Source organism: Macaca fascicularis, chromosome 16, assembly GCF_037993035.2.
Source record: "Macaca fascicularis isolate 582-1 chromosome 16, T2T-MFA8v1.1".
NCBI lineage: Eukaryota > Metazoa > Chordata > Mammalia > Primates > Cercopithecidae > Macaca > Macaca fascicularis.
The window spans coordinates 60,850,500-60,864,622 of record NC_088390.1 but is presented as its reverse complement, the minus strand read 5'-3'; the positions used below and the strand labels follow the sequence as shown (position 1 = coordinate 60,864,622).

Here is a 14,123-nt window from a genome sequence, read left to right as displayed (position 1 = left end):
TTAAGGTGGAAATTCAGAATCTCTTTTTTGCACTGGGAAATTCCTAGTACCAACATGCTCTCCAAGATACCCAAGTTGCCTGTTCTGTTTGCCATCTTTGACAGGTTCTTCTCTCCAACTGAGCATTTTATGTGCCTGTAAAAACAAACTGAGACACAGTTGGCTGAGACTGCTATTGCCCCTGAAGGATTCAGATGTTGGATCCTTTCCAGGACCTATTGTTTTTGCAGTGTCTCAGGTGAAACCAAAAATGTCTACTCTGGAGTACAAGCCTTTCATGTGATAACCATCACCCCAGGAAATGAAACCATGTGCATCAGCTCCAGTGAGCCAACCTTTGTTCTCTTCAGCCTACAAAATTCTCTCTGGGGTGTGTGTGTGTTCGTGTGTGTCATCTTCCTAAGAGGCCTCCAAAACATAGACAAAGATGGGAACAATTGTGCCCTAGAGTAGCTCCTGTAGAAAGAAGTTTAGTTTAATCTAATTTCCTATGGGTTAGATTCAATTTAGACATCTTTTCCCCACCTCTGGGAATGTATAGCAATTGCCTTTATCAGCAATTTGTGCTTTGGTATATTCTTTTCTCCACAAGTTCAGTTATTAAAAAATGTATTCAGGAAGCCTTTAACTTTTTTATTATAAAATAGATCATATATGCAAAAAGGCAAGTATAATTACATGTGTAGATTAAAGACTAATAAGAAACCATCCATACACCCACCACCTGACTTAAGAAATAAACTTCCACCAGTGTCTATGAGGCTTCTTCATAGTTTTCTAAGTGTCAACTTAAGATGTATGTCTAAGAAACCTGATATATATTATAAGAAGATTAGAATTTACAAAACCAAAACATGAGATTATTCATACCGTAAAAGGTTTATTCACTTTACAAAAGAGTTCAGGATACTATCAGGCAGTTCCCTAAATATATTCAAGTATTTGTTGCCAGGTCTTTAAGATTTTCTGCCTTTATTAAATGAATGGGTGTTGCCAGTCACTGACAACTGAAGTCAGGGAAAAATCAACATTTCTGAATGTAGAATGTTAATCAGCGGGACAGTGTTATTGGTTTTGCATGAAACAGTTTATGAACACATCAACTACATAAAAGCAGATCTGTAGCAGTGTAATAATATCATACTGAATATAAAGCAGAATAAGATGGGTGTATGAGAACAAAGAAACATAGTTTTTTTTCTAGTTAAGGGTATCAAGGAAGACTGCATGGAAGAAGTGTCATTTAAACTGCATGTGGAAGTTTGAATACACTGTTGAAATGGTAGAAGGATATTTTAGGTGTGGGAAAGGCTGGAGAAGAGGCTTGGAGAACTGTGATTAGTCAGGGTGCTGCTGTGCTTCTCAGACTTTAATGTGCATAAGAATCTTTGAGGATCTTGTTAAAATGCAAATTCTGGTCCAGTAGGTCTAGGTTGAGGCCTGAGCACCTGTATTTCTAACAAGCTCCCAGGGGGTTGCAGAACCGCTTATCCAAGGACCTCACTTTGAATAGTAAAGTTCTAATACAGAGAGAAAGGTGATTCAAGAAGACTGAGAAATGAGATGATTAAGTAGTCCTGGGGCAAGTTCTGGACAGGTGCTTGAATGCCTCATTAAGGAGTTTGAACTGTATTCTATAAGCAAATTAAATCATTGAAAGTTTTAAACAAGAGTTTCATTCTACAGCATGATTATTCTGGCAATAGGATGCAATATAACAGAGGTCACATGTACCATGGGCCAGTTAGGAGGCTAATGCAATGATATATTCATATACCAGAAATTTATTGGATGTCTACTTTATGTAGGGCACTGTGTCTAACTCCAAGCAGTGGCTGTCAAACTGCATTGTACGTAAGGTTTATGTGGAGAGCGTGTTTTTAAATGCACATTTCCCGTCTCCACCCCCAGATTAGTAGATCTATGGTAGGAGCCCAAAAATTTCTATTTTAAAACCACATAACCTCTGGTCTTACAGACACAGGTTAAGCAGTGTCATAGGGAATGCTGAGTTACACACACACACAATCTGTATAGCTTCTGCCCTCAGCTAGCTTACATATTTATGGGGGAGACTAGGGGAGGTGAGTTTATAAGTAACCCAGGAAGAAGAAGCAGGCTATTTTCCAGCTGGGGGGATCAGGGAAGGCTTAGTAGCTGGGAGATAGCATATTAGTTTGACCTTAAAAGATGTGTAGGACAGTGGCCAGGCGCAGTGGCTTACACCTCTAATCCCAGCACTTCGGGAGGCTGAGGTGGGAGGATCACGAGGTCAGGAGATCGAGACCATCCTGGCTAACATGGTGGAACCCTGTCTCTACTAAAAATACAAAAAATTAGCTGGGCATGGTGGTGGGCGCCTGTAGTCCCAGCTACTTGGGAGGCTGAGTCAGGAGAATGGCATGAACCCCGGAGGCAGAGGTTGCAGTGAGCTGAGATTGCGCCACTGTACTGCAGCCCAGGCGACAGAGCAAGACTCCATCTCAAAAAAAAAAAAAAAAAAAAAGATATGTAGGACTTGGACCTGTGGCCATGTTGGGGAAAGATCTTTTAGGCAGTGGAAATAAATTTGGACAAAACCAAGACCACTTAGAAGTTCTTTAGTTAAAGATCTAAGTAGTCAAAATTAATATGCCAAAGATAGGTTGGGGCCAGATCCCAAAAGTCCTTTTAAATTCTTTGTTTCTGAGTTTGGAATTTATTTTGTTGGCAGTGGAAAATATTGAAGAATTGTGACAGGGCTATAATATGACCAGAGCTAGAATTTAGGAAGAACAATCTTGTAGCAATGAACAAGATGAGCTGGAAAGGAGAAAGAAGGGAGGCAAGGAGAACAGTGCGGGTGCTATAGTAGTAAGTAGATCATGGGAAAGTCATAGGGTCTGAGAATTAGGTAATGGGCATGCAAAATACTAGAGTGGAGAAACAGATTAGAGATTGGACAGACAGACAGAACCACTGATTGATTGAATGTGGGGCCCAATCAGGAGAAAGGAAAGATGACCGTAAGGATTCTAGCCTGAGTAACTGGGAAGATACCTAGGAAGCCTTCAGAAACAGAGGACTAAAGAAAGGGAGAGACATTACACCTAGAGTTATATATATAAGAATTAATCATATAAGATGTTAGTTGAAGCCTTAAGAATGAATGAAATTGCCATGCAAGAGGGGTATAGAGGGAAGAAAAAAGAAGGTTAAGGACGGTATTTAGGATGCAGAGGGAAGAAAAGGGGCAAGAAGGAAGCAATCAGAAAGGCAAGGAAAGAAGGTACAGTTTCATTGAAGAAATAGGAGTGCAGGGGCCGGGCACAGTGGCTCACACCTGTAATCCCAACACTTTGGGAGGCCAAGACAGGTGGATCACCTGAAGTCAGGAGTTCGAGACCAGCCTGGCCAACATGGTGAAACCCTCTCTACTAAAAATACAAAAATTAGCCAGGTGTGGTGGCACCTGCCTGTAATCCCAGCTACTCGGGAGGCTGAGGCAGGAGAATCGCTTGGACCTAGGAGGCAGAAGTTGCAGTGAGCCAAGATCACACCACTGTACTCCAGCCTGGGCAACAGAGTGAGACTCCATCTCAAAAAAAAAAAAAAAAAAAAAAAAAGAGAAAAGAAAAGAAATAGGAATGCAGAAGAACAAGGAATGGTGAGAGGTCAGTAGTGTTGAGGACTACAAAGAAGTTGGGGAGAGTGGCATACAAAAAGGCATTGAATCTAGGAATCAGAAGATTATGGTTGGTGATATTCAACGGAGCAGATTCAGTGAATTGTGGAGGCAGAAGCCATATTATGGAGAATTCTGAGGCCTTTTTGAGGCTGTAGAGGCAGTAAGCATAGCTTACCTGTGTCTTTTTTTTTGAGACTGAGTCTTGCTCTGTCGCCCAGGCTGGAGTGCAGCGGTGCGATCTCGGCTCACTGCAACCTCCGTCTCCCAGGTTCAAGCGATTCTCCTGCCTCAGCCTCCCAAGTAGCTGGGACTATAGGCGTGCACCACCATGCCCAGCTAATTTTTTGTATTTTCAGTAGAGATGGGGTTTCACCGTGTTTGCCAGGATAGTCTCCACCTCCGGACGTGATCCGCCCACCTGGGCCTCCCAGAGTGCTGGGATTACAGGTGTGAGCCACCGCGCCTAGCCCACCTGTGTCTTAAATCTGTCTAGAAAGGATTGTTGAGGCCAGGTGCGGTGGCTCACGCCTGTAATCCCAGCACTTTGGGAGGCCAAGGTGGGTGGATCACGAGGTTAGGAGTTCGAGACCAGCCTGGTCAAGATGGTGAAATCTCGTCTCTACTAAAAAAAAAAAAAAAAAAGCCAGGCATGGTGGTGGGCACCTGTAATCCCAGCTACTCAGGAGCCTGAGGCAGGAGAATCGCTTGAACCCGGGAGGCAGAGCTTGCAGTGAGCCGAGATCATACCACTGCACTCCAGCCTGGGCGACAGAGTGAGACTCTGTCTCAAAAAAAAAAAAAAGAAAGGAATGTTGAGAGAGGATGAATTTAGGTATGATGTGATGAAAGGTGAAACCAAATTGCAAAAGGAAAGGAAAAGAGGAGTTGGCACCTAGAGAGCCTGAAGACATACAGTTGATAGATCTTGGAGATCAATTTGATGTGGAGATTGAAAGAGAAAAGGTTCCACAATTTCACGACTTGGAGACTGGAAGAAGGGTGATGCCATTTGTCAACAAAAATAAGTCATAAATTAGAAGCAAGTTTGGGTTCAATGATGACAAGTTTGACTTTAGACACATTCATTAGTATTTTCTAATAGAATTTTCTAAGTAGAACGCCCCTTTTCTCTGCTCCAATAAGTCTTTCGGAATGGGATGAATCCCTTCATTAGAGCAGGCTTGTGCCTTTCCTGGTTTTGGTGGACTGTATTTGGAGGCTAAGTACTGAGCCTAATATCTCTCAGGAATCTCATTCATACCTTAGATTCTAATTTATTTTATTTTATCTTTTTTGAGCTGGCGTCTTACTCTGTCGCCCAGGCTGGAGTGCAGTGGTGCAGTATTGGGTCACTGCAACCTCCACCTCCCAGGTTGAAGCGATTCTCCTGCCTCAGCCTCCCCAGTAGCTAGAAGCCACCATGCCCAGCTAATTTTTTGTTTTAGTGGAGATGGGGTTTCGCCCTCTTGACCAGGCTGGTCTCAAACTCCTGAACTCAGGTGATCCACCCGCCTTGGCTTCCCAAAGTGCTAGGATTACAGGCGTGAGCCACCACACCTGGCCAACAATTTATTATGACTTACCTTGAGAAGGTAACAGAGTTGAATATTAGAATAAATTAGAATCTGGTTGGCCGCGGTGGCTCAGGCCTGTAATCCCAGCACTTTGGGAGGCCGAGGCGGGTGGATCAGTTGAGGTCAGGAGTTCGAGACCAGCCTGGCCAACATGGCGAAACCCGGTCTCCACTAAAAATGCAAAAATCAGCTGGGCATGGTGGCACGTGCCTGTAATCCCAGCTACTTGGGTGGCTGAGGCAGGAGAATCACTTGAACCTGGGAAGCAGAGATTGCAGTGAGCCGATCGTGCCACTGCACTCCAGCCTGGGCAATGGAGCAAGACTATGTCTCAAAAAATAAAATAGAATAAAATAAAAATAAATTGCTGATCTCCAGTAACCAAGCAGAGAGGTCATTGAAGTCATTCATCTAAAACTGGTAAGACTCCAAAGGCAAACCAGCAACTATGTAAGCCCAGAGGACTTCTCTAATACCCTGTCCCTGTGTCCTTATGTCCCTGGGTCTCAAATACTGTCTTCCTTGCTCTACAGCTGGCTCCTAAAGGACTAAAGCTAAGATCTACTCTTGAGCCAGGATGGTGTAGTATTGAGTTCCAGGTCAGACCAACTAAAGCCAAAATCCTGAGGGAAAGGAGCAGCTCTCTTTTGTCCTCTGTTTTCAGAAAGACCCAACACATTGATCTTACTACATTTTAAAGTTCAGTGACCATGGAGTGTGGCCTGAGTCTGGTCATGTTCACATTTTCTAACCAAAATGGAAAGAATCCTTTTCTGCTGGCCTTTTCTATCTGCTGTTTTTGGTTTTCAGTAGCTGAAATTTTCCGTTGAGGTTCTTTTAAACGCCTACATGCAAACTGAAGCGCACTCAAGCTTTGGTGGGATATTACCCACAGCTGGAGTGATGGAGGAAGGGAGGCGGGTACAAGCCTCAGGTGCATCCTTCTCTTAAAAAAAATTAAAAAAAAAAAACACTTAAGTAAACAAATTCCATTTGAAAGCAGGGAAGACCTATCCAGAGAAAGAAGGAAGTGAACCTCTTTCCAAGTAGGAAACAGATATCATTTCTTATATAACCCAGATCCATAGGGTGGCCAAATTTGAAACATGTTGGACTTATCCTACAGTCCTACATCTTTGCTAGTCAAAGAGTGAAACGTTGTGAACCATGAACTGTGGTAGGAAGCAGTGGAACGGTGTGGCAGCCCTGGCTCCTCTGATGGTGGTTAGGCCCTGTCTTGCTCTATTAAGCAAACACAGTTAATATAGATGAAAGGTAACCTTGATAGAAGTGAAAATTGAAACTTGGGTTCAAGGTAGCAAGCCAGGCACAGCTGCAGTTGTACTTCCTCCTATGTGGCAAGAGGAGCAACACTTACTGATGTTTTTTGGAAGGGATGTAGTTTTTTAAAATATCTTTTTTTCAGAGTGTTTTGGGTTTTAACATTTACACCACTGATGGGAGGGTGTGGAATATAGTTGGTAAGAATCCACTTAGGCCTTATATGTCTAGTGCGTGAGGTCAAATCCAAGTAATTCATAGTTCAAGGTTAGGTTTTGTGTTCTAATCACACCTCTGCCAGTAACTGGACATGTAACCTTCGACGAATGACTGAAAACGTCTCTGCTCCCAGATTTCCTCATCTGAGAAACGAGAGGGTTGGATTAGATGACATTTAAATTCCCTTCCAGTCCTCCACTCCATTGATTTGTGATTCCTCATGGGGAGGGACAACTTTCGATTTCTAGGGACCAATGTTTGAAAAAGTAAGCATTTATGTAGCATATTTTATGTATGACAACTCCCTTACAAATGTTTATTATTCTTACATCAGGCAAATTTTTAGGTTTTACTAGTGTCAATGCAAGTACATAAATTTGCTTCTTTATTATGTTCTTCATATTTTTCCCACGTTCTTCATATGTTCTTAGACTCTTCATGAAGAGTATGATAGCTGTTCTTTTAAATTTCATTTATTTACATTGCAGCTCTTAAGACAGTACTTGGTCAGCCAACTCACTTGAGCCAGTCCCTCCTCTCCTATCCAGTCCTATTACACAATCCTTGAGTCCTTGACTTTAGTCCTCCCTAACTTGGGACCTAAGGGTCCTTCCCCTTATTTAGATTGAGCCCCATTTACCTGTGTCAATGAAAGTAACTCCTTAGGTTATATGAAAGAATAACTTTTCCTTTTGTCTTTCTCAACACTATTTCATTAGTACTGACAGCTTCCTCTACAGTCAATGTTGTGCCTTTATCAGCTCCAAGAGAGACAGAGATAAGATGTGTTTTAGCAATTCATATACGTGGAAGGGGAAGAGGCAGAGCATGGCTTAAAATTAGAAAAACTACATTAACTATTCAACTCTTAATCTGAATGGCTTACATTGCACGCATTTGAAGGAGTCAAACAATATTTTCTCCTTGAAACCTAAGAGTACATCACCTTGCCTTTTTAACTGCAGCCACCAAAAACAGTACTAGATCTGAGAACCCTTCCTCTCCCCTAGTACTGGAGAAGAGTTGCTCAATGTTTGTTTCTTGGCCACTTTGAGCAAACTTAGCTAAAATCTATTATCTGTAATTTTCTGGATAGCCTAAAACACTATCGTCTGTTTTTATGTGTAAGTATGTGTGTTTTCCTCTGACTGTGGTTCTGAATTTAAATAACGTGCGGTCATGCTAATGGTGCCTTCTTGTTTTGTAGATGTACAGTGTTTTGTTAGCTTCATTTGGTATTTAATTGTCAGTTGTGGGTCTCTGCTGTTTGAGCTGCTTTGATAGCTTCAAGTACAGTCATTGTTCATTTCTTGCATTTTCTTCCCTGCAGATGATTCAATGAAAGTGAAAGATGAATACAGTGAAAGAGATGAAAATATTTTAAAGCCAGAGCCCATGGGAAATGCAGAAGAGCCTGAAATCCCTTACAGCTATTCAAGAGAATATAATGAATATGAAAACATTAAGTTGGAGAGACATGTTGTCTCATTTGATAGTAGCAGGCCAACCAGTGGAAAGATGAACTGTGATGTGTGTGGATTATCCTGCATCAGCTTCAATGTCTTAATGGTTCATAAGCGAAGCCATACTGGTAAATAGTCTGCTTTTTTCATTCTTCTGAAAACTATCCTAATGCAGCCATGTGAGAAATGAAGTGGTGGAATTTGGAACTTTCGGTTACTTTCATTGATTTTTGCTATAATGCTGATGTGTCTCTCTCTCTGCATTGCCATTTACTCAGTGCTTTTTATTCCTGCCTCACCATGCATCTGGCAAACATATTGCAAATGCTATGAATAAAAAAAGACTGTAGAGAGCACAGTGTTCTAGGTCAGCCAAATACTTTTTCTTCAGTTTCTAAGTAGGAGTTGAATTGTGTGATTTGCTTCTTAGCCATCTTTCATATATTTTTGCATAACATTTTTAATAAGAGCAAATCTTATTGTATTGGGTTCAAATTTGGTAAATGAAAGGACATAGTTTTTATTTCCAGTTTAAAATAATGTATCTTCAGACAATAAACAGGCAGTCTGTAGAAATGCATACAAACACAACCACTGCACTTGAGCCAGTCGATTCCATTCCGCATCTCATATGAAGACTTTAAAAAGGAGAATTTCTAGCCCTCAGCACCTTGTAAGGACTTTAGTTTCTGGCTCTTTTTTCAAAAGAGATTAAATTTAAAAGGAATACTAAAAAATTAGCCAGGCATGATGGCAAGCAGTTGTAGTCCCAGCTATTCTAAAGGCTGAGGTAACAGGCTCACTTGAACCCAGGAGGTCAAGGCTTCAGTGAGCCATGATGGGACCATTGCACTCCAGCCTGAGCAACAGAGCAAGAAGACCCTGTCTCAAAAAAAAAAAAAAAAGAAAAAAGGAATACCAAGTAATATAAAAACTTAGATCTAGAAAGCACTTCTAGAGCTACTCTTGTTTCTTTGCTCTGATTCAATATGATACCTAAAATAGCCTTGCTAGTGGGTGCTTTTTCTCTTCTAAAGAGGAGATTTCATAAGTAAGTCTTAGGCTTGCCTTGAAATGCAGCTCCAAACTGATCCCAATGTGAACAGTAACTGTCTAAAAGATGAGCTTTTGCCCTAGGCATCTAATCTGTGCATATGTTTCTCCACTTGCCTGTGATCAGAAATCTCCTTTTTTGTCCTTTTTAAAGGTGAACGCCCATTCCAGTGTAATCAGTGTGGGGCATCTTTTACTCAGAAAGGTAACCTCCTCCGCCACATTAAACTGCACACAGGGGAAAAACCTTTTAAGTGTCACCTCTGCAACTATGCATGCCAAAGAAGAGATGCGCTCACAGGGCATCTTAGGACACATTCTGGTAAGTGAGAGAAATGAGCACTCCATGTCTAGGAACTGCATTCCTCAGAGCCCAATGTGGAAACTAGAAAGAGTTAAGTAGGAAGGTTTCAATCTGTCATTCTTCTTCTGAAGGGTTACAACAGCAGAGACCTCTAGGGCTAATTACACTGCCATTAAGACATTAATTGCTCTCCGTCTGCCTCAGTGGAGATGATCATCTCCTCGCCATCCTCGCACCCCTGGAGAACAACACAGTCAGATAGGAAGAGCCCACCCTATAAAAAATGTCTTCTTAATTTCTGTGAGAAAATTATAGCCATGAGTATTTTCTTCTGGTAAACTTTATTAGATTGTTTTCCTAACACACATACTCTTTCCATTCAAAAGACGAGACAAGCAAATGATGTACAGTTTGTAAATTATGAAAAACTGTAATTTGGATATAAATCATTGTTTGGTGGCTACTTTTTGGCCATTCGGGATAAATTTCTTAAATCCAACTTTCCTCTTGATCAGCCCACTTTTTAAATCAACATGAGGTCTCACTATGTTTCTCAGGCTGGTCTCAAACTTCTGAGCTTGGGCATTCCTCCCACTTTGACCTCCCGAAGTGCTGGGATTACAGGCATGAGCCATCATACCCAGCCAGCCTACTTATTTTAAATCTCTAAAAGATGAACAACAGTAAGGATTTGGAAAAAGCTATGTGCTGTCTTGATGTTTTTACTCCTTATTTTGACCAAGATAATACTTTTTTTTTTTTCAAGATTTAGAATTTCCTTCCTAGAAAAATAAGACTGAGTTTATTTTCAAATTTGGGACCTCATGTTCTTGATGTTATCTGGCAAATTTTAATTGGAAGAAAAGGTTTGTTTTCATGTCAGTTCATATCTACTGCTTTGATTAAAACCTAGCCCCAAACTCGAAACTTGTTATAATTCAGCCACTAGGATTAAAGAAGTCAGCCCCAACAAAACCCACCATGAGAGATCGTAACTGGCAAATGAAGGGTTTCTCTCTTTTACAACTCATTTTTCAAAGTAATGAATTAAGGATGAGTTTGGTTTGAAAAAATTAGAATAGTTCTCTACTGTTGCCTTTTTCAAGTAAGAAACAATAGTAGGCTTTTTAAAGACAGATTCCAGAGAACCCAATTTATGCAGAAACGTAACATTTTTAGCCCTAGCAAACCTGCATTTGTTTTAATTTAGGATTCCATAAGGATCTTTTAGTGCTTTAAATCCCAAAGCCTCTGTTTTAAACAGAGCAAGAGGAGTTAGAAAATAAAAATTTTAGCCCCTAAAACTGACAAATGCATTGAGTATATTTTATCAGCAATCAGAAAGACCAGCCTTGCACAGATAGTTGAAGTTATTACTTACATATTTCAAGCAATAAAGCATTTGGGGAGTTTGCAGAATAAAGGTTGCATGAATTGTATGGATGAAAGTTTTCCTTCATCTTAGACATTTAGATGAAGTCATTTTCACAATTCATTTTTATTTCTTTTTCTTTTTCTTTCTTTTTTTTTTTTTTTGAGACATAGTCTTGCTCTGTTGCCCAGGCTGGAGTGCAGTGGTGTGATCTTGGCTCACTGCAACCTCTGCCTCTCAGGTTCAAGCAATTCTCCTGCCTCAGCCTCCCTAGTAGCTGGGATTATATATGCCTACCACGATGCCCAGCTAATTTTGTTTGTTTGAGACAGAGTCTCGCTCTGTCGCCCAGGCTGGAGTGCAGTGGCATGATCTCAGCTCACTGCAACCTCCGCCTCCCAGGTTCAAGTGATTCTTCTGCCTCAGCCTCCTGAGTGGCTGGGACTACAGGTGCGCGCCATCACGCCCAGCTAAGTTTTGTATTTTTAGTAGAGATGGGGATTCGCCACATTGGCCAGGTTGGTCTCGAACTCCTGACCTCGTGATCCACCTGCCTTGGCCTCCAAAAGTGCTGGGATTACAGGCATGAGCCACTGTGCCTGGCTAATTTTTGTATTTGTAGAAGAGATGGGGTTTTGCCATGTTGGGCAGGCTGGTCTCGAACCCCTGACCTCAGGTGATCCACCCACTTTGATCTCCCAAAGTGCTGGGATTACAGGTGTGAGCCACTGCGCCTGGCCTATTTTTATTTATATTATTCAAAGATATCCTGGCTGGGTGCAATGGCTCACACCTGTAATCCTCTCACTTTGGGAGGCCAGAGTGGCCTTTGGGAGGCCAAGGCTTCACCTGAGCCTGTGAAGTTGGGTCTGTAGCGAGCTGTGATTGAGCCACTGCACCCCAGCCTGGGTGATGGAGTGAGACCCTGTCTCAAAAACAAAAAACCAAAAAAATCCTTAATTAGCTCAGTTTTTATTGTTTTAGCCTAGACTTTGCTATAGCCACGTGGCAAGGATGAACTAAATTTATCCAAATATGTCAATGTTATGCAAAGGCCATCAGTTTCTCTAACTCCCACAAACTACAGCAATCTCTACTTACAGCCAGATGGATGTCCAAACTAAGGAATCCTGTCCTGTTTCATTGCTTATACCACATTAACCTCCTTGAAGAATAAAAGGGCCCTATTTTTTCCCCCCAAAGAAAACAAGATTTGACCTGGAGCCAAAACACTATGCTAAATGGTAATCACTAAATCCGAATTCTTCCATTTGTGATAGGAGGCGACCCTTTCAAAGAATACTCTGACATAATGATTAATCATAGACCATAACCTTATTTAAGCTTACCAAATTTAAAATATAGATTCAAAAGTATCCAAATACTCTGGCTTCACTCAGCAGTCTCATTTCTAGTGAACAGTTGTCACAGAGCCCCAATACCTGACCTGTATGGAACCCCTGAGGGTCACTGCGTGTGCCTTATGTTCTCCTTCTAGTGGAGAAACCCTACAAATGTGAGTTTTGTGGAAGGAGTTACAAGCAGAGAAGTTCCCTTGAGGAGCACAAGGAGCGCTGCCGTACATTTCTTCAGAGCACTGACCCGGGAGACACTGGTGAGTTCACACAACACACATTTAGCAAGCATCTGCTGTCCTAGGTGGTGAGATACAATAGTAAGTAAAAAGACTCATGGAATTTATATTTTACTGGGGGCAGACAGATTATAAAGAAAGTAAATGAGCAAACTGTAAGTTGAGAGATTAGAGGCTGGTAAGTGCTATTGAGAAAAATGAAGCAGTTACTGAGGAGCGAGGGTGAGAATCAGGGTAGGCTTTGATGAGGTGACATTTTAACAGGCTTCTTAACAAGGTGAGCAAGCCCTGCAGATAACTAGGGAACAGCAAGAGCAAAGGCCCTGGGGCACAAATTTGAAGAAGTGTACATAGTCCTGTGTGTGCCAGTAATGGGACCTGAAGCCAGAGAGGAAATGGGAAACCAGATCTTATCAGGCCTTGCAGGCTATTGTAAAGGCTTTGGCTTTTACTCTGAGTGAAATTGAAAATATTTAGAGGGTTTTGTACGAAGAGGTGACATCATTGGCCTTCTCATTTGAAAGAATCACTCTACTTGCTTTTGAGAAGAGATTGTATTTGGGGCAAGGTTGAAAATTGGGGGATCCAGTTAGGAGGCCATTGCAATAATTCAAGCAAGAAAAAATTATGTGTTGTTAGTGGTAGAGGTGGTGAGAAATATTCTGATTCTCTGTATATTTAAAGGTAGAATCAACAAGATTTCCTAACAGATTGATAAAGAATGGAGTTGTCAAAAAATGGCAAAAATTGAGGGTAGAGGAGGTTGGGGAGTGGCTAGGGAAGAGTCAATTAAAACTACAAGGATTTTCTTTGCACAGGGCCCAATTTATATCCTTGTCTACTCATATGATTTATTGTGATGCTTCTATTTGGCTTTGGGGATTGCTTGTTTTATTCAGTGATTTGAATTAGATACCTACTGGCAATTGGTTCAAACACTAGATGTTCTTCTATATCTCAATTGTGGTTTTATTTCCTTTTCATTCTTTAGTTGAAACAGCCTGAAACTTTTTTGTGTCACATCTCTGCTGCTGTCCTTTGTCCCATTGAGTTGGCTGTCAGCCTGGTTCTGCAGCTTGGGTTGTCTGACATTTTTATTTGATAACTTGAACCAATTACTTATTTAGAATAGGTACAAACCCTCATGGGATTTAGTGTTTGACAGCAATTGTTGCAGTTGAGTAGTTTGAATAGCCTAAAACAGAAATATTACAAAAATATCACAGAAATAACATGAAACTCAGGAAAAATGGAGTAGAAATGACTACTTAAACTGCCCTCATTTTGAGTAAGAGGAAACTTTTGTTTTGGATAAAACCTATTGTATAATGTTAGGAGCTGGCCAACTGAATTCTGTTGGCTTGCAGTGCTTCTGCTTTTTATCCTAGTGGCATCTTTGGTTTTATCAAGGAGTCGGATTTCTAACTTGATAAAGGAAATCCAACTTATTTGGATAAAGCTTATCCAAATAAAAAGAAATGTTTACTCCCTTATAAAAAAAAACAGGTCAGACACAATGGCACGTACCTGTAGTCCTAGCTACTAAGGAGACTGAGGCAAGAGGATTGGTTGAGGCTAGGAGCTCAAGCCCAGCCT

At 41.2% G+C, this 14,123-nt stretch overlaps 1 protein-coding gene across 1 annotated transcript in view; it reads left to right on the top strand.

The window, feature by feature from the left end:
* Nucleotides 1–14,123, top strand: part of IKZF3 (IKAROS family zinc finger 3) — a 96,477-nt gene that overhangs the window by 58,924 nt on the left and 23,430 nt on the right. The window contains exons 4-6 of the mRNA XM_005584044.5: nt 8,072–8,332; nt 9,412–9,579; nt 12,432–12,548. Of these exons, the coding sequence (XP_005584101.1) occupies nt 8,072–8,332; nt 9,412–9,579; nt 12,432–12,548 (546 nt within the window). The remainder of the gene's footprint in view (nt 1–8,071; nt 8,333–9,411; nt 9,580–12,431; nt 12,549–14,123) is intronic.